We start from the raw sequence: 19,879 nt of genomic DNA on the forward strand, positions 1-19,879 counted from the left end.
CCATGCGGGGCCTGGCGGGCTGCTGGGCTCTGCTGGTGGCCCTGGGCGACTGGCTGTGGGTGGGCGGCGTCGTGCCGCTGGCGGACTTCTACCCCTTCGGGCCCGAGCAGGGCGACGCCGCCACGCTGAAGCAGGACGACGGCGGCTCCGAGCTGCAGCCCATCTCCGTGCGCTTCCCCTTCTTCGGCGCCGGGCACACGGGGCTCTACGTGAGTACCGGCCGCGGTGGCGACGGGGCTGCGGCCGCTGAGGTGGCGCCGGGGCGGGCTCAGGCGCGGCGCGCAGGGCTCGCGTCGAGGGCTTCTCTTCCCCGCGGCGGCGACCGCCGGCTCTCGCTGCTAGGAGCTGCGGGGAAGAGGAACCCCGGCAACCGCTGGGCTCCCCCCCCCCCCAGAAGCCGCCTCCCTCGCGAGGGCGTCCTGCGTGGCCGGGTCGCGGGCGAGCGTTTGGGAGCGGAGCGGAGCGTCCGCCTGCAGAGTCGCGCGAAGGGGTCTCGGCTGGGGCGCGGGGAGCGTGAGCCTGTCCCCCCTCGTGCAGCGGGGCCGAAAGAGCCCTTCCCGCCCGGCAGAGCCACCCCCACCCGTGGATCAGTGACTCCCCGCTAACTGGGACGGGAAGCTTCCCGATTGCCGGTGTGCCTGCTGCATGCCAGGCGGTGGCTGTGGAGCAGCCTCGCAGGCATCGTACTTCTGCTGCATGTAGCCTTGACGTGGTCTGAAACCTCTCCCAAGAGAAGCTCCGTGCTCTTGGGGCAGCTTGGAGCCTTGCAGACCTCGGCAGGACTCTGTTGGGAGCGCGGAGAGCCCTTCACATCCATCTGCTGGGATTCTTTCAGCTAGATCAGGCAGAAGCAGGGAAGGGCAGGTGGGTTGAAACGTGGGTGGATGAAGGTGGGAATCGGCTGGGAAGCTGTCAGGCTGCAATGGGCAAGGGCAAACCTGGAGATCCCAAGGTGAGGAGTAGCAAAGGTGCCCCTGGAGGAGGAGAGGAGGATTGGGGGGCAACTTCTAGAGTTTCTTGGCTGTGGAACACTAAGTCACCTGAGAGCCCAGCCTTTGGCGCTGCTAAACCTGCAGATTTGCAGAGGAAAGACCAGAGAAGTGTGGAGGGATGATAGAGCCCCACGGATTTCCTGTGTAGGGTAGGAGGGAAGGGGAAGGAGAAGAGATGGGAGCAGTTCCTGCAAGCTGTGTGGGGACTGTTCAGTGGGCAAAGAAGAGGTAGCTGATGGCTGCTGAAGGCAAGTGCTGCCACTGCAATGAGGGGTAGACATCGGCAAGGAACAATATTGAGATGAGCCAACTGACAGGTAGAGGCGGCCAAGGGAAAACCTTCCCTCACTGAGGCAGGTGGTTTGGGTGCTAACAGAATGGGTGGCAACACCTCTCTCCTCCTATGCCAGGCCCCCCTCTGCCTCTGTGGGGCCTGACCCCCTCTGCTTGCACCAGTGGGGCAGGCAGAGTGCTCTGCTCTGGGCTTGCTTTGAGTGGCAGCCCATCCGAGAAGCCTTTGTAGTGGGGCTAGGAGCTGAAGCCCCAACTCCCTGCCCAGATGTGACAGGCCTGTAAGCTGGGCAGCCTGTGTCTCCTCCTCCCTCTTCGTTTTTCTCAAATCTTTCTCTTTTCCTTTTCTTAATATCCAGCCTGAATTGTTCCAAATGCATCTGGATTTAATTGGCGGTCAGCTGGATGGCCACAATTTAATTTGGAGCATCAAAGTACTAACAGGATGCTGAGAATGAGAGTGTGTTTGGTGTGGAGGGAAATCCCAAGTAGGAGACCTGCAGGGTCCTCTTAGGCCAGGGAGCCAGGCTCAGGAAGAACCTACCCCTTTATCAGCTGAATGGCTTGAGACCTCTGGCTTGGCAGAGGCTGGGTCAGGTAGACCTGACAAGGATCCTGGCTCCACTGTGCTTTGGATACTGGACAAAATGCTGACACATGCCGAGGAGATCTCCGGGCTGAGCAGTGGAGTTAGTCATATCTGGGAGCTGGCATCAGAGCCAAAAATACCTGAGCCTCCCAACACCAGTCGACTGGTGAAGCAGACCTCAGGGCTCAGTTCCTGGAGTGGCGCGCCGTGGAGTTAACCTCAGGAATTGCCTGTCCTCCCCGCCAGCAGAGCTTGAGTGTTGGCTTGGCCGCTGGGTAGTGGAGAGAGCCCAGCGTGACCGGAGGAGTGTGCGTTGCGGGGCTGGTGGATGATTCATGTGTGTGAGCTCAGAGCACACATGCTGCAGATTCTGGCTGGAGCGCACCGCTGAGGGGTGGACACAGTAGGGCTTTGGGTGAGATGCAGGATAAACAGAACGGCCCTTTGGGTTTTGTTGTAATGCGATGCCTGGGAATACTCGGAGCTTGGCTGGTGACTCAGATGCCTTCTGTTCCCTTCCATGCAAGCGCAGCTCGTTTGTCTTCCTTTCTTCTCCTTCCCCTCCCGTGGGCTGCCCCACACCTGGAGGGACTGCCGGGCTGCCGCCTCCCCCTCCCTGCGCAACGCAGGGGAGCGGGCTGCCAGAGGGGGAGAGGCTTCTCCCGTTTCTTCCCAGACTCCAAGCCAAGCAGAGGGGAAAGCAAAAGTGCAAATAGAGAAATAGGGTCTGGAAGCTCTAGTCAGGCCTGGTTCCTCACATCCCCTGCGCTCATTTGCATCTGCCTACCTGGTCCAAGCAGAAGCAATGTCCTCTTCCCCTTATGTGAGGGGAGCTGCTGTCCTGCCTTGCGGCAGTGCATGGCTCTCTTCGTGAAACCAGCCAGCCAGAGATCAGCCCCCTCATCAGCAGGGGAGTGTTTCATCGGCAGGGTGACTAACCCCGAGAACTCTGCTGTCCCTGAGGTAGACTCTCCATCACTTGCAGACTTTGAGGCTGGATGTTAATCTGCTGTGGCGGAAAGGTTAACAAATCAGGGCTCCCTGGTGGGAGCCTGGAGCTGTGTATGCTTGGGATTAGATAAAACATTTCCTTCTTGGCCTTCTAACCTCTGAGGCTCACAGGAGGGAGGTTTCTATACAGACTTGATGCGAAGGCCAACAGCTCACCTTGCGTGCTGAGGTTCCTCTTTCAGAGAGGCAGATCTTTAACTCGGAAGCATGTCTGTGAGTTCAGTTCTTGCCTGGAGTCCTGGGGTGCTCTCACAAACTTCCCAAAGATTGCCTCGACTCAGAGTGAGCTGTCGGGAGCCCAGGATGGCCTTTGTGGAAGGAGAGCCCTCCCTGGAAATGCACTGTGCTGCTGCAGCCGGTGAGAGCCTCTGCCTGAGCTCAGTGTTGTTTGAAAGCTTAGGGACTCTCTAAGACTGTGGAAATACCAGTGCTGGAGCAGATGTTGTGAGGCTGCTGGACTGAGAACTGAGCGACAGATGTGGAGCGTGCCTGCTAATCTACATGTGAGAGTCATTAATTGAACTGGGAGGATACATTGGCATCTCCCGAGTTCCTAAAACTCGCGTTTCCTTTGAGGATATTAAAATAGAGCCTTCTGCTTTCCATGCTGTTTCCACCACTGAGCGTGCATCACCACATGGTTGCTGGCATCTCCCCCAGTGCTCTCCCTGCGTGACACCAACCCCACAGGAATACGGCTGCGTGCGGCCAGCACTGCTGCTGTTCCCCAGGGTGCAGGCACAGCGCCTCTGAGCGGACATGCCAGCATATCCCCGATCGGCTCGGCACAAGGTGGGCTCTGTTGCTGCGTCTGGGTGAGTTCTCAGGAGCTGCGTGGGTCCCTGGCTTGGTGACTGCAGTTGCCTTCAGAGGAACTTAAGCACGTGCTTAAATATTGCCAAGGGAAAGGTATTCTCTGTTGTGTGTCTTGGGCTGGGAGTCTGGGAAGTGGTTGTAAGGAGGAAGGGTGTGACTCAAAGTTAAAAGATAAAGTTTCATGCTCAGCCTGCAGCAGTCTTGCCACAGGACTTGGGAGTCCTCTAGCCTGCTTCTTGACCAGGATAGGCTTTGTTCAGGTTAGAAAATCTTTCAGCAGCCTCCAGCAGAAGGAACCCCGCAAATGCAAAGTCTGATCATGGAGGCATGTCCTCGTCCCTCCCACCTTGCTGGCCAGCATCCAAAGAACCTTGTTTCCTGCTGACACCAAAAACACCATGTTTAAACCAGTCCTCCTCCTGCGAGCCAGGATATTTCAGTGATTGTGATGCCTCTGAGCCAGGCTCTGATAACTCCCACCCAAGTCAAGTCGCAAAGCCCTGGCCCTGCTGAAGCCAGCAGGACCTAGCAAATGAGCAACTGCTGCACGTACCCGTTGCCTGCCACTAAGCATTTGCCATGAGTTGAACGGGCAGTGTGCTAGGGAGCTGCCTTTGGCCTCTAGCGCTCCGAAAGCCAACGATGGTGGTCAGGAGGGTCCTTGAGTCAGTGAGGGTAGCCAGAATTTGGGGAACTCCCTTGTTCCGAGAGCAGAATGGTGTTCCTGAAGGATGCGGTAGCTCAGGCTTTAGTGGGGGCAGAAGTGGTGCCTGGTCGTAAAGCCTGTTTTCTTCAACAGGAAAACTTGCCTTTTTTTCTGGCAGGAGCTCTTGGCTGTGGTCCAGCCACACGTTTCCATGGGCCTAGATGGGGCTTGTGCCCTCCTTTGGGGTCTACCCTGAAGATGTCTCTTCTTCCCAGTGACAGGATCATGGAGGAGCTGGTGGGTTTTTCCCCTGAGACTGCAGCTGGCAGGAGGAGATCTCTGTGTTTGCCTGGGAGGTCGGACTGGACAACCTAATGGTCTCCGCTTTGGAGCCRCACCTCGGGGAGGGAGTTAAGCTGACCGTGCGGTTCTGGGCTCTGCTGTGTCAAAGTGAGAGGGAGATTGTGCAGGCTGCTGGGCTCGGGGGGACGAGGTGCCTGAGGAGCTGGGAGCAGCCGGCGGGGCTGGGAGGCTCGCTCGGTTCCCGAGCAGAGCGGACAGGCTACATCTGTTTTCAGAGGCCCTCTCCCAATTCCCTACTGTGAACCGGCCCGGGTGGGGGAGGTGGGAGGCTTCCTCCTCGCTCGCTGCAGCGCCTGGCTTATCGGCTCTCAGGAATTCCTCCAGGCTGCCCCCGTCCCCAGCACTCCTAGGAAGCGTAGCCGGGGGGAAAACAACGCACTCCTCCTGGAGACCCAGTCCCCCGCTGCAGGCAGAGAGGAGCTGCCTGGGGACGTGCCAGCACTGGGCATGGCCCCGCTCTCCGGAGACGGGGGCATCGGTGTCGGAGGGCTCGCTGGGGATGCGGCGTGTTGGCCTGGAAGGTGTACGCCTCTACCTGCCAGGCGGTACCAGCGCGGTGCTGGGCTGCCGTCGGCGCCGGCGTGCCTTGAGCATCCTCCAGCACGGCGTGCTGGGGAAGCTGGCTCCTCCGGCTTTCACGGCCAGGACAGCTTCACGCTTGAGGCTCGTGCTGTCATCCCTGTCCTAAGAGAGCAGGAGCTCTCCTTAGCCAGATGTTGTACCCCGTTGCTGTCCCAAGGCACGTCCCTGTGCTAGCATCCTTCTCTTCAAGGACTTCCCAGAGGTGCTAGGCATCTTTTTCTCTTCCTCTGCTTGTCCTGACTCTCTTTCTCTCTTTTTTTTTTTAACCTCAGCCTGCCTTTCCCCGGGAGAAACTTTCCCTACACCGCTTGGTGGCCTGGCCTCGTGTCCTTCACAGCACAAACTCTTTTAGCCTAGGGCTGCCCAGGGAGCAGGATTTATTCTTCCTTAGGGTTTTCCCCATTTCTCTGTTGGGTCCGCTCTCTTTGAACGGCCTCTTGCTGGAAGTGTTACACAGTGTAGTGAAGGCGGGGGTCAGTCCTAAGCCTGATTTTCGCCTGCGGAGTATTTTCAAGGCCTTTCGTTGCAGCCCAAAGCACACGGGGATGCAGCCGTGCCTAGAAGCAGCTGCCTTTCGGCAGCAAAGGCAGAAAGCTCAAGCCAAACATGGTGAGAGTTTGAAAGACGCTGCCCATTTGGAAAAGCCCCTTCCAACAGAAACTGTGTCCGTCATTGCTGCTAATGTCTCGGGCCCCAACCCTGCTAGCACATACCTCACCTCGAGGTGAGCCGGTCCTGGCAGCTCCAGGCACTGCAGCCAAGCACGTTTTTGTGTCCTTTGTAGGACTGGAGCCTGCAAAGTCGGTAAAGAAGCAAAGTGAAGGAGGTTTGATCTGCCACTGGAGGGTCGTGACTTGCTGTGCTGATAGCACGTGGGACGGGATGCCCCTGGCATTTGGCCCCTGCCCCTCGTTACGCCCAGCAAGCTCGGCGCCTCAAGGCTTGTGCGTGCAGYGCGTTTCTCCATATAGCTGCTGGCAAAAGACCTTTGTGGACATCCACACGGGGCACAGAAGTGCTTCCACGGCACTGAAAGGAGTCTCGGCTGTCGCGGGCGTGCTGATGGTCCCTGTCCCAGCACAGGCTGGGGAAAGCAGGAGAGGACCTGAGCCTGTGGCTGGTGGGGGCAGTGCTGCTCAGAAGGGGCCCTGCCTCTACCCTCCCGCTGTGTGCCCTTGCTTATCACAATATTTTTCTTCTCCCTTTTGGGAAGGGAGACAGATAAATCCCTCAGGGCAGACTGGAGGGTGAGGGGTGGAGGAGGAGCCCTGGGAAATGCCGTGGTCCCCTTCGTGTTTTAGGCTGTGTTGACTTTGAGCCCCGGACAACAGGCAAAGCTGCATTGTCTGAGCGGCCGGGGTTGTTCGCGGGGCTCTGCGAAAGGTTGCAAATTCCTGCCCTGTTCGACTCCAGCCCTGGGGGACTCCGAGTCCCTGTTGGTATTGCCCTGCCTGGGGGATAATTGGATTAATCCGCGGGATTAGGGCGTCTGAAGTGGTATGCCAGGAGTCAGCAGGTGGATGCCCGGAGGGCTCTTACTCGGATGGCTTGCGGGGCGCTCCCCGGGGCCAACCTCGACCTGGAGCTTGCCTCCGGGAGCGCCGAGCCGTGTCTTGACGCCTCTAGGACGCGTTAAGGCAGGAGAGCGAGGGAGGACGGGAGGGGTGCCGGAGGAGGAGGAGGTTCCTCTCCCCTTTGCGAGCCTGTCGATTTAACGAGAACTCGAACCCGGCAGACACAATGGGGGCTGTGTGCTCGCAGAGATTAGGAGCCTCTGGCAGCCGCTCAGCCCCTGCAGTTGTGTCAGGGCACGAAAATGCTTCGTGGGCCTTTGCGTGTAGCAACATCCCAGCGGGGCTCTGGCCAAAAAGGTGAGGTTCGCAGTGCTCAGCGAGGCGGGCGAGAGGTGTGGATGGGACCCCAAAGGTTTCTCACGGTTGGGTCATGCGCTCCAGGTGGCCAGGATAGTCTTTGGGCTCATGGCCACTTCTAGAGCTGAGCCCTCAGCCCTTAGCTGCTCTCAGGAACTGCAAATAGCCCTGACTTTACTCAGGTGTCCAGGAAGCAAGGTTTCCAGCCTGTTTCATGCAAGGAAATGAGGGAATCGGGTGCTCTCAGAGGCTGGAAGGTGGATGGGGTGATCTTGACTGGGAGAGACAAAGGGGCTCTGGGGCTCCATGTCCGCCTGGAAAGTCTCCAGCCCTTCCCTTCATTCAAGTTAGCGCCTCTGTTTTGGTCCCTGCCAGGGGCTTCTGGTTCTAGTTTTTAATACAACTCAGAAAGTAGGAAGCTGACCACTGTGGAAAGTAGGAAGTGCCACTGTGAGGAGGAAGGACCTTGTCTGTGCCAGCTCGGTGCTTGTGTAGGTATGGAGCTGCCAGCTGCCCAGGGTGGGAACTGCTGTGCCTGTGGGGACAGCGTGATGGGGAGCTGAGCCTCTCCTTTCCCAGCCCTCCTCGCAAACCCCGGAGGGGAGCATGCCTTTCCCACATCGCACGCCTTTGGGGCGCTCTGCCCCCTTATCGGATGCCCGTGTTCAAGCAGCCAAACATCCAGCTGCTTTTGTCCCCTAACGTCTCAGGCCCTGCGTCTCTCTTCCCCCTGCCACCCTGCTTGGGTCTGCAGCAGCCAGGCGGCGAGAGCGGCCGGCAGCTGCAGTGGAGCCAGCTTTGCCGGCGGTTCAGGCTCCGATCCCGGCCGGGGTTGTGTTGTGCTGCTCTGGAAGCATCATGGGGTTAAGCCTGCTCCCGTTGGGATTAGCAGAGCAATTGCCACGGGGCACAAAGCCGACCGCAGCAGCTCGGCTGAGGAAGGAATTTTTGCCCACGCACAGCGTTGCACAACGGGCCAGGTGTGCTGAGAGAAGGGGCCCGGGGAGGAAGGGGGGCACAGTGCACAGGGAGCTTGTTGCATCCTGTTTGCCTCCCTCCCGTTTCTCAGGTGGCTCTCCACGCGACCCACCAGGCCCTCAGCCGTTCCTTGGCCTGGCAGGGATGAGTCTGAACTCGGCAGGCGCAGGAACTGGCACCGCACGCAGACACTGCTGCGGAGGGAGCTGGGTGCTGAGCTCGCAGAGCACGAGGAGGAGGCAGGGGCGCGGGCAGCGGGGGAAGCGCGGAGCGATACCGCAGTGTGGCTGCTGCAGTAGAAGCAGCCACCTGAGGTTTTCAAGGGCCTCTCTTGCTCTCTTCCCTTCGTCCCAGGCTTCATGCAGCAGGGTTCGCGAGGTGACGTGCTTGAGGGCAACCTGGCGGTGATCTCGGTCTGCAGCCCAGGCTCAGCCTTCTGCAGCCCCTGGGTGACCTGGGACCATGTTGGTGGGCCATCTCTTCGCCAGGTGCCAAGCCTGCACAGGAACGGCAGGGTCTGGCTCCCCATGGGGGATGGGCAGTGAATCCAGGGTTTGAGGGCAATAAAGAACTGGAGGAAAACATCCAGTTTGGGAGCCTGAAGGTTTCACTCCAGCTCCTGCTTTGGGATGGGGTGAAGTCTTGCCCTCTTGAAAATATGGTGGAAAAGCCAACATCACAAGGGGTATTCACTTTCTTTCGTATGTTACCCATTTTCATGGGCTAAAACACACTCTGCCCAGAGGAGACCTGCTATCTCAGGCATGTGCCAGCCCTGCCCAGCCCTGGTTGTGCTGGACGTTGTGGGGTGCCGTGTTCCATGGGCCTAGGCCCCTCTCTGCCCAGGGGGGCCCAACCAGGCTCCCACCCAGCGCATTCGTGCCCCTGGGCATGTGTCCTTTGGGGATGGAGGAGATGAAGGTGAACTCGCTAGCATACGAGTTGTTCTGTGGGCAGCAGAACCACAGAAACCCGATTTTCTTCTGTTGAGATGGGGGAAGAGGGGAAAGTGTGCAGATGTGGACTCTTTTTGGTATCTAGTAAGGGTTGCACTTACTCTCTGTGTGCCCAGTGTTCAAGGGCTATTCAAGGGCAGTTTGATGTGTGTTTCAGTGTCTTGGCAATCTCTTCCCCTCTCCCAGATTTGGCCAAAGTTGACCAGCAATTCAAAACTGACTTATGGGACAGACCAACAACAGAGAGTTTGGTCTCCCAAGGTCTACTTAGGAAGCCAGGCTAAAACTCCCTTTGCTGAGGCCTCTACATCTATGTATGGCTTTGTAACCCCACCTTGGGTCTTCATGTGTTTGCCATGAGTGCCCATGGTAAGCAGGAGTTTACAGGGGTGCCAGAAGCTGCTTGTTCTGTCCCCAGCTGGAGATGTGGAAATGCCTTTTCTCCTCGAGGACATCTATCTATTCCTTATTCACTCTGTCAGGAGGCATCTGGTCTAGGAAGTGTTGAAATACCAGGTGGGGCTGCTGTTCTATCAGTGCTTCTCCACCAGTTTCCAAGGACTGCTTCACCTGCTGGGTCTGGACTCAATGCACTCGGTTACACACAGTATCTTTGCATGGCCCACAGGCAATGCTGAGCTGACTAGCAAATACCTTTGCATGTGGCACTGGCAGCGAGGGTCTGTCCCACACAGCCCTTCTGCTTAGAAGCATAGGGCTGAGCATCAGCTCAGTGGCATCTGTTTGAGATGAGCCTCATGAACAGTCTCACTACAGGACAAGCCAAGACACTCCGACACATCATCTGGGCTAAGTGCAGGAGTTTGTTTGAACCTCACTTGTCTGTAGCCTGGTGATTTTCCCAAGGAAAAAATACCAGCTCTGCAGTCAGGTGGAAGAGGTCTGCTTGTTTGCAGTGCTCATGCTGTGATGCCATGCTGACTTTGCGCAGGGAGGCTGGGCCACAGAAAACACGAGAAGACCAAGACACAAGGGCCCAGCTAATTTGCGGGGCATTTATTTGATCTTGGACTTCTTGGGTTTGTTTGAGGCTTGTTTGTTGGGATTTTGACTTTTAGAGAAAGATTAGATGGCTGTGCTGCAAGGTACTGTACGAATCCGCAGCAAGAGGAAGGCCAAGTTGAGAGAGAAGAGATTGGGGGAGGAAAGAGAGGCTTGAAGAAGCCAAGTGACATGCCAACTGTCTCCTAACAAGTCCATAGCGGAACCAAGGCTATACCTAGGTCTCGGAGCTCATCACCCTGCAGCTGAGCTGTGGGGTCCCCTGAGAGTGAGGGGGTGGGTGACGGGCAGAGGGACTCTTACCTGCACAGGCAGCACTGTGTGTTTTGCTGCAGGGCTCTCAGCGCCCTGGCACGGGGCCGGTGCAGAGCTAACCTGAGGTCAGGCGCTGGCCCTGGCCTCAGAACATGCCCTAAGCCATGTGCTTGTCACAGGGAGAGGTGACAGTGTTGGGGGAGCGCCCCAGGTACAGGACAGGGACCTCAAGCACGCGTAAAATAGCCCTGCTTGCCATGAGCCTCCAGGACCAGAGCTGGCGGAGGGGCTGCGGCAAAGGGGTGAGCCTTGCAGTCAGAGGGCGCGAGGTGGCTGCACCTTTGCACCCATGGGACCCCCCGGCGGAGCGTGCGGACGGATGCCCGGCTTTGCAGAGGCAGCTTGCCCCCCACCCCCGGCACAGGCATCTGCACGGCAGGCCTGCTGCTCTGCGAGGAGCCAGCAAGCACGGCTGGCGAAGCGGTGCCCTGGGAAGCCAGCGCCCTGGGAGGGTGGCTTCGCACGCCGATATCTCAGAGGAGCCCAGGGGAGCCGGGTGCCTTCCCTCCGCATGACCGGTGCGTGAATCTCGAGTGCCGAGGACTCACCTGGAAACCTTGACCCTTGAGGGTTGCCTCTAAACCCCTACCCCTCCTTCTTTAAAAGAAGAAACCTTGGCTTCGGCTCTTTCCCATCTTGCTTTAATAATGGGTAGAACGTTCCTCTGCGGACACGAAACGGTTACGAAGGGTTTGTGAAACGGGAACCGTATTCCCCTTGGTCATGGCAACAACTGCCCCGTGCTTGCACGGAGGGCCCGCCTCGCGCGCCCGCTGTCCGGTGGCTCCGTGGCACGCTCTGCTGACGGCAGCCCTCTCGCTGGGGACCTTTATTAGCAGCCCGGAGAGCCGAGCCAGCGCAAATTAACTGTGTCAAAGCTTCCCGGGGCTGGAAACCCTTCTCGGGGACTGCGCGCGTGGATCCTCTCCAGGCCGCTCCGGGTGGGACTAAGGGGATCAGGAGTGCAGTCGCAGCGAGTTTAGCATGGTTCCTGATGTGACGCGTGTTCCCAGCTCCTTTTGTAGCATCTAAACGTGATGCTGCCTCCTTTCTCTGTGTGTGCCCAAGTCTGTGTTTGCTGTGTGGGCCATGAGCTTTCCTGGGCAGGGACTTGGGTCTTTGCTCGAGAGCTCCTCCCCACCCTTCCGCAGGCCACGGGAGAGCCCGTTCCTCCCGCCAGGCACCCATTTCCTACCCCACTAGCCCGGTGCACGGCCCCAGCAGTTGTAAACGCAGCAGGGTCCGTGACCCACTCAGATTTCCATGCTGGAGGCCGCGTGGCCGTGCCGTGTCCCCGCAGAGAGGCCACCTGCCCCAGCAGCCCTCCATGTAGCGCATCTGTGCAACCAAAGCCAGGAAGCACAGCGGGACCCRCTAGCAAAGAGGCAGCCCCTCACAGGCTGGTTAAATCACTCCCGCGCACACTCTGGGCCCTCAGCTGTTCTCGGGGCCRGGAGGAAACTCCCTCATAGCTCAGGTTAGACGTAGCGCGGTGGCACGTGCTGGGGTGCTGTGTGCTCCTGCACGCCTTGCTGCTGGTCGCGGAGAGCCCTGCGGGCAGGGGGAGCAAAGAGGACGTGCCCGTATRCAGCAGCGACCAGGCAGCGCAAGGAGGGTGAAAGCCCTGCAGCGYTTGGTGTGTGGCAAAGAGCTTGTAGGATGTCCTCCCGAGCCAAGTGGGGGCCAGAGCATCTCCCTTTGAGCCCTTTCCCCTTGCTGCCTCTGCTTTTTCACRAGAATTTCCCCATGTCAAGAGAGGTTTTTTCCTGCCTTTCCTCTCTTGCTGCATCCCAAACCCTGAAAATAGCACTCCGACCACATGCGCTGAAGGCAGAGGCTACTTCCTCCAGCTGCATCTTGTCTCCAGGCGAATGTGTTAAAAGCCCAGGGTGATCTCAGCTCCCTTTGGGAACCTCTCCATCCGCTTTCCCCTACCCCCAGGGTGTTGCCTGCATAGGATGTCCCGTGTCTGGATGTTTTCATGCCATTGCAGAGCAGGCGAAACTCTGTTAAGTGTCCTTTTATTTATTTACTTATTTTAATGAACTCTCTGAAGCCTTGAAGATCTGCTTTTGGCCTAAAGGCGCGGATTTGGTACTTTCTCCCCAGCTGCGGCATGTGTCCCCTGTGACCCGCAGCCATAAATCAGGAGCGCTGTTGTTGCTTTTGCAGCGGATGCCACGGGTTGGAAGAGGCTGCTGCTAGACACGAGAGCTCCCTTCCTTCTCACCCAGAGCTGACGTTCATGCAGCCTCCGCCGGGCTAAAAAAGGGTCAGGGCTGAGGTCCCGCCTTGGAAAGCCTTTGGGCCTTGAGCTGAAGCAACTCATCTTAATCAATGCCCCTGTGTTGATTTATGCCCGTGGAGGAGCTGTCCCCAGCCCGCTCCTCGCCGGAGCCTGGTGCTTCCTGCACAATGTTCCTGTGATTCATGGGCTGGGCCTGAATTCCTGGGCCATGACCAGCCTCTCGCACACAGAAAATTGCTTGAATCCAAAGTTTGCTCAAAAAGGCAAAACAAAACCCCAAAAATGTAACACCTGCATTTCAGCTCRAATTCCATCTACAAACAGCGTTCAGGCCTATTTCCCCTGGAATATTTTCACTGTGGATTTTGATTTGGGCCAGAGTTCAGAGCATTCGTGGTTTCACCTCATTCCTGAGATGTGAGATGATCTTTGTAAAGCACATGGCAGGGAAGGAATTAGCTAAGTAAGAGGGGGCTTCATTCGCAGGGCTGGTGGCAGCTTTCACCCTAGCTGGGGCTGGCTCTCCCGTGCTGCCTTTTCTGCAGCAACTGCCCGGTAGCACATTCGAGCTTGCACCCAGGATCTCGCTGGCTGTTTCCAGCCTGCTCTGCCACTCACTGCTCTGGAAGGCTGAGACATCTCAGCAGTCTGCAGCACAGGGCAGCTTCCCCAAAGGGTCACAAATCCTGTGATTTTAATTGGCACAGCTAATTAGTGCTGGAGAACGGCTTTGCACCAGCTCGGAGCCTGGTTGGGGCCTGAGGACTGCAGAGCACCTTGTTTGCAAGCCTGCGAGGGTGGTTGCTCATCCCCATGTGTCTGGCATCCCCAATTTCAACAAGAGTGGTCTACAGAGGTGCTGCCTGCAGAGGCCAAGCCAGCACCTAGGAGGCTTTTGATGGGATGGTGGTACCTGGTCACCTGGGGAAAATGAGCTGATTAGCTTAGCCGCTCGTTAGCTAGCTTGGAGCACTAGGAAAAGAACCGCTGCCCCGTCCCTGCCCCTCAGCCCCAGGGCGGACTGGCTTCACCAGCTGGGTTTATAGCAGGTTCTTCTGCCTGTGGTTTCCTAGGAAGGGTCGCTCAGACACTTGCATCTCTCTCGCCGCTGCTCAGGGCTTTGAGGCCTGGCAGGGAGCCCTGAGGTTGCGCCTGAGAGCTTGGCGTTGCTTTTGTCCCTTCGCTCGGGGAAGGCAAGGGGACCTGTGTCCCCGAAGGAGAGGAAGAGGAAGCGCCTGGCAGGGGCAGCCCGAACGGCCTGGGCGCCGTTTGCTTAAACCGCCGCGGCTGCCCCAGTTTTCTCAGCTGTTCCTGCTTCCTCTGGCCCGTCTCCGGCAGGAGAACAGGGCCCGGCTTGTTCAGGCTGCCTCCGCGGACCCCCAGGCTCGCCGGCCCGCGCCGCCTTCCCGGCGAGCGAGCGAGCGAGCGAAGGCAGGAGGCGGGGGAGGCCGCTTTTCCCGTACGGGCCGTCGGCGCTGAAGCGAGGGGCACGTCTGCGCTTCAAAGGGCAGGAAGGGGAAGCGCTCAAATATTTGTGGAAGGGGGGGGCGGAATAAAAAGGTAAAAAGTGCCTCTAAAATAAGAATTCAGTCCCTCGGCCCCTGACTGCAGAGGGAGGGCAGTGCTGGCGCGTCAAAGCCTGAGAATGTCCCCAAAGAAGTGTTTGTGCTGCTCGGGACTGGCTTGCGTTGTCCTCGGTGTCTGCTCCGGGGATTCAGGCAGCCTCCAGCGCCTCGCCGTGCCCTCCGAACGTGCGGCACGCGCCCTCAGCACAGCCGGTGACAGCCCCGCCGTTGCTTTTGGGTGCCCCTGCCCTTTCACGGGGGATTTGGGCTGGGAGCCCTGCTCTGTCCTGGCTGCCCCATGCCCTGGGGCAAGCCACAGAGAGCGGATCCCGGCGGCCTGGAGGCGACGCCACGTGCGGGAACGGTGCCGGCTCGAGCCCAGGCCCGCTCTGCTCCTCAGAGATCCCACGGAAAGCGCGCGGCAGAGCAGAGCTCCGAGCGAGGGTCCCCTGTTACGCGGTGACTCTTTCGCCACCGGACCGTCCTTCCTGACTCTTCGTTGCTGTCATGCTCGCCTCTTTTTTTTTCCCCCCCCTCACAGGTTAACAACAACGGGATCATCTCTTTCCTGAAAGAGGTTTCCCAGTTCACGCCGGTCGCGTTCCCGATTTCCAAGGACCGGCGCGTGGTAGCAGCCTTCTGGGCGGATGTGGATAATCGGCGGGCAGGCGATGTGTATTACCGGGAGAGCAAAGACCAGGCCATCTTGGAGCGAGCGACCAAAGACATTGCACAGTATTTCCCCGAGTTCCCCGACTTCTCCGCACAGTGGGTTTTCATTGCTACCTGGTACCGAGTGACCTTCTTCGGGGGAAGTTCGTTCTCTCCAGTGAGTGGTTGGGGCATTAGCGTGGGCACCGGCGGGTGATGGGAAGCAGGTACACCACAAAATCCTGGACGGTCCTGAAGTGCCAGAGGCTGATGCTCTGTCGCTGGCCCTGGGTGAGCCAGGAGAGAAGAAGCTGGAGACATCCTCCTCTCTGTGTGCAAGCCCTTACAAATTAGGGGCAGCTATTTAGGGATTTTTTTTTTTAAAGGAGTTTCTGGTGGAACCATAGCTTTGGCACCTTTCTTCTACAACAGCTTTGCTCATATAACATCGAATTGCTCCTGTCCCATACCTTCATAATCATGAGTGGGACTAAACTGAATCCAAAGACTCCACTCAGGTTGAGCAACCTGAAGGCTCAGCCCATTGCAAAGAAAGCTTTGTGGCACTTCTCCACTCTCCCCAGCTGGGTGGTTGCATGTAGCTGCCACCAGACTGCTCGGTGTATTCCACTGGCTGACATTCGCCTGCCGCTGCTCGCTGCAAAGGTACGGGGTGAGTGCCCGGTCTCCCAGGCACAAGTGCCCTTGCTCGCTCTTTCTCAGGGTGAGTTTGCATGTGGCCAGACCCAGATTGGGGTCCAAAGGAACTGCAAAACATCCTTGATGGCCTCTGCCTCTTCCCACACTGGACACCCCTTTATATCAACCATTTGCCATGTGGACATCTACAGCTCAGTTAGGTCCTAGCTGAGCAAAAGGGAATGCTCCCCTTTTCGTCTCATCTCCTAGATGTTCGGGTGAGAGGAACCGAATTGTAGAACTGCCTGCATTTTCCCAGTGACTAGTTGGGGGTTAGGGGCAATGAACCTGGTTTCTACTCTTGGCCATTCTGGTGATGCAGTGGTCGTCACCTCAACCCTGTTTGGTTCCTTGCTGCAACAGAACAGCACCTGTAGCACCAGCTTTGCAAAAGTAACTCCCACCCCTGTGCCCTTTTGAGGCTGGGAATCACTGGTGTCCCCCTTCTCAGGCAGCTGGATTGCATTTGCCCACCTTTGACCATGCTGAGGTCATGTGCATGGAGTCCGAATGTTGGACAGCTTACGAAAGTTGGTCTGAAAATTTCTCCCTGAATTCTTGTGCTTTCTGTTCCCCTTCACTGTAAYGCATCTCTCCTGGATGAGGCTACCCCGTAGGGCTGAGCGCTTGCAGTAATCCTTCCTGGGAATCAGCTAAAGAGACTCGGCCAACATTATCTAGGACTTATTTCTAAGCTCTAGGGATCCAAAGACAAATGTATGTATTTAAATAAAAGATTTCATATTCACCCTGGAGAACCTAATGAGACCTCTGCCTTTCTTCTAGAGATCTGAGAAAGGCGTTGCAGCCATACACCACTTTTCAGTCCCCTTTCAGACCGAAGTAGCCCCATGCTGGCTGATCTGCCTTTATATGTGATTGCTGCCACTCAAGCTGTTCCTTCAGTAATGCCACTAGAAACTGGAATTTCTCTCCAAAAGGATTTGCTGCTGCCTGGACATTGGGGTCTCTTAGTCCTGAATCCAGATGAAAAGTCCCCAGCTCACAGTTTTCTGCAAACTGAGGAAGTTGGCACAAAAACATGGAAATGCTGCTTTTTGACACCGCAACAGAAGTGAGCCGTTTTGCTGCTCCTGCCCAGGCAGCTGGCAGGAGAGCTGGGACACCAGAACGCAGGCAGGAAGGGCCTAGCGTTGTCACTCCTACCGTGCCTGTGGACACTAATGTCAAGCCAGCCTGAAGCCTCTTGTGTTGGATTCCCGATGGAAAATTCTGCTGAAATCTCTTTCTCTCCTCCTTCCCCAGTCCCTGAGGAAAAAGTAATTAAACCAAACAACCTGTTCTAGTAGAAGAGGATCAGTGCTAAAAGAGACACCCCTCTGCCAAATGTTACCATCTTCCCAGTCAAGATTTCCCTCCTCGATGATTTTATTTTCTGTCCTCTCCTTTTTTGGACCACTCATTCCTTGATCATGTTCCTTTCTCTCCTTCCATCCCCTCACTGCTTTCTCCTCTTCTTCCTGCAGGTAAACACTTTCCAGATAGTCCTCATCACAGATGGCAAGCTCTCCTTCACCATCTTCAACTATGAGTCCATCACCTGGACCACGGGTATGCACGCCAGCAGTGGGGGGGACTTTGCTGGGCTTGGCGGCATCGCAGCTCAGGTAAGCAGTGAATACAGTCCATCGCTCCCAGGTAGCACATGAGCCCTACGAGCCCATTGCTGCTGTATGTTTTTACTACATTTTTTATTTGTTACTGGCAGCACAAAGCAGCCAAGGGATTTTTGGTGGTGACTCTGTTTCTCCCTCCTCTCGCTTTTTTTTTTTTTTTTAGTTCTTAAATATCCTTGTGTTCTCTCATTCCCAAAGCTGAGACCATATAGGGCACTTTGTTATAATGAAACCACAGTTCTTTTCCTTGGCTGCTGCCTCTTAGTTCCTTTTCCTTCCTAACCTCAGACTTTAAGAGCAGCTCGGCAGCTGCTGCAGCCAGCACAGCTTTCACTTGTATTTTTATTTCATCATTTTGTGTTGTTGTGTTTAAGAAAAAAAAAAAAGCAGTACCCTTTCGGATGTGTGAATTTACCACCAGTTGATGTGTCCTTGGCTCCCTGCCTGCAAGTCTGCAGCAAGCAGGAAATTGCAGGTGTAAAGGAAACGGACACGTTTTGAATCCCAGAATTCAATAGTGCGGATTTTATGGATGTAAACAGAACAGTAACCGCACACCTTGGAAAGTGGACAGCACTTCAGGAACACCCCACCCTCACACCAGCCAAAGAGAAGCGGAAACCTCAAGGGGAAAAAAAAAAACCCTCGCCCAGTGTCACTCTGTTACCGAGTCTGCAGGAGCGTGCTGCAAGCTGGGCCCGGGGTGGCCAAGCGCCTTTGCTTTTACGCCCAGTTGTTGTCCCTGTGCGTGGATGAGGCTGATCACACGGTCGCCCCGTAGCTGAGGTTGGAAAGGATCTCTGGGGATCGTTTAGTGCAACCCCCCTGCTCCCATTAGGGTCAGCTAGAGCAGGCTGGCGTGGTGCTCCCTCTGCTCGTGGGTGCACCAGATCCCCTCGTGGCAGGGAAGGATCATGTCCCCGTGCTGTGCTTTGTACCGCTCTCCCCAGGAAGGCGCTGGTGACGTCCAGGTTGGATCGAGCCTTAGGAGGGAGTTAGGTACCAAAATTCCCAGGCCAGATGAATTGGTCAGGCTGATCCGTGATGCACCTTGCACGAAGGAGCCCTCCCAGGCTGTGCTCCAGCCCTGTCAGCTTGTAGTGTCACCTGGCCACACGTGTCCCCATCACGCACTAAACAGTCCTGCCGTGGCAGGTGGGTCTCCCCACAGAGACAGAAGAAGGTCAAAGAAGTCTGGGTGGTAACAGTCTCGTGTGGTCCCTGCAGATACCCCATCCGAACAAGCCTTGCGCTGGGGATCCCGTGGCCTCRGTGCTAAACGAACAGGTTGGCGAGCTCGTCAAGCAGGGCCGTGATGCTCCCGGCAGAGGAGCTGAGCTCCCGCAGTGAAGAGCCCTCTCGCCTCCACCCACCTGAGTTCCCTTTTTATGTACTGATGTCTTTCTACTCTCTGCCCTTGTCCTCCCAGGCAGGTTTTAACGCTGGTGATGGAAAGCGCTACTTCAACATCCCCGGATCCCGCACTGATGACATCGCTGACGTGGAGATGACGACAAATGTGGGTATCCCCGGGCGCTGGGTGTTCAGAATCGATGATGCCCAGGTGCAAGTGGGGGGCTGCAGCAATACAAGTAAGAGGACAGCAGTTAGGTTTATTTAACACCCAACCCAACCCCAAACTGTTCTCCAGCCCTGTCTTTCCCTGCCTCGACCCCCACCCCCATCTCCCTCCCCAAGGGGAGAGAGCAGCAACCCATGGGATGGAGGAGACTCCATCAAAGGGCTTGGGGTGGGAGGGAAGGCAGTGATGGGGAGACCATCCTTGGAGCCGCCAGCCCTGTGCACGGCTGCAGGAAGCCCACAGGGCATCAGTGGCGTGACACAACCAGTGGGAGCTGTTTTCCTACTGCTTTATGCCCTGGGATTGCCAAACTTGTTTGGGGCCCGGCCATTTGTGCTGTGGTCAGTCACGTTGGGAGGCTGTGGCTGAGCGTGGCTCTCTGGGGGTGCCGGGTTGGTGACAAGGAGCCCTGGAGAGTGACAGTACAGAGCTGTGCCCGGAGGAGAAACACTGATCTAACTGAGGAAGAGGCAGGGCCATGGTCAACCCCAGCCAAGCCACAGAAGCGGGGAGAACTTCTCCCTTCTTGCTACCGGGCTGAATCGGGCCTGTCTTCATGGTGGGCCTGAAGTGACTGAATGGCCAGCCCTCTTCCCAGGGTCTGAGGAAGAGCTGGGGCTGGGAGGAGGCTGGCCCCGCACGTGCCGTGGCAAGGGGCTGCACCCAAAGGCTACCTCTGTACTGGTACCCCAGGGTGAGAAAGGGGCTGGAAGAGCAAATGGGGAGGGAAGGGAAATCTTCAAGATAAAAGCAGGGGCAGCGATGCCTGAGGAGCAAGGAGGGGTGCTGGGGAGGAGGTTAGGGCGCACGTGTGGCATTTCATGGGCCCCACAGCCAGGGCAAAGCAYGTGGGGCCAGCACCCTCAGGGAGGTTGGTCCGCCCCAGCTGTAGATTAGCCCGTCCCGCAGGCCCAGAGACCTCAGAGGTGGCTCCTGCCCGGGGACGCCGGCAGCGAGCAGTGCGGAGGGCAGTGCCTTCAGCCGGCCGCAGGGTCCCGTGCCACCGCGGCAGCCCGCGGGGCTCCAGCGGGGCCGCCTGGCCTCGGCGGGGGATCGGGGAGCGT

General features: G+C 57.4%; 1 protein-coding gene across 1 annotated transcript in view; it reads left to right on the forward strand.

Moving 5' to 3' along the window:
- Positions 1-2: 2 nt before the first annotated feature.
- Positions 3-19,879, forward strand: part of SNED1 (sushi, nidogen and EGF like domains 1) — a 39,983-nt gene continuing 20,106 nt past the window's right edge. The window contains exons 1-4 of the mRNA XM_026077383.1: positions 3-209; positions 14,788-15,075; positions 17,084-17,224; positions 18,663-18,825. Coding sequence (XP_025933168.1) covers positions 3-209; positions 14,788-15,075; positions 17,084-17,224; positions 18,663-18,825 — 799 coding nt within the window. The remainder of the gene's footprint in view (positions 210-14,787; positions 15,076-17,083; positions 17,225-18,662; positions 18,826-19,879) is intronic.

The sequence above is a fragment of the Apteryx rowi genome, unplaced genomic scaffold (genome assembly GCF_003343035.1).
Source record: "Apteryx rowi isolate R43461 unplaced genomic scaffold, aptRow1 scaffold_450, whole genome shotgun sequence".
Classification (NCBI taxonomy): Eukaryota; Metazoa; Chordata; class Aves; order Apterygiformes; family Apterygidae; genus Apteryx; species Apteryx rowi.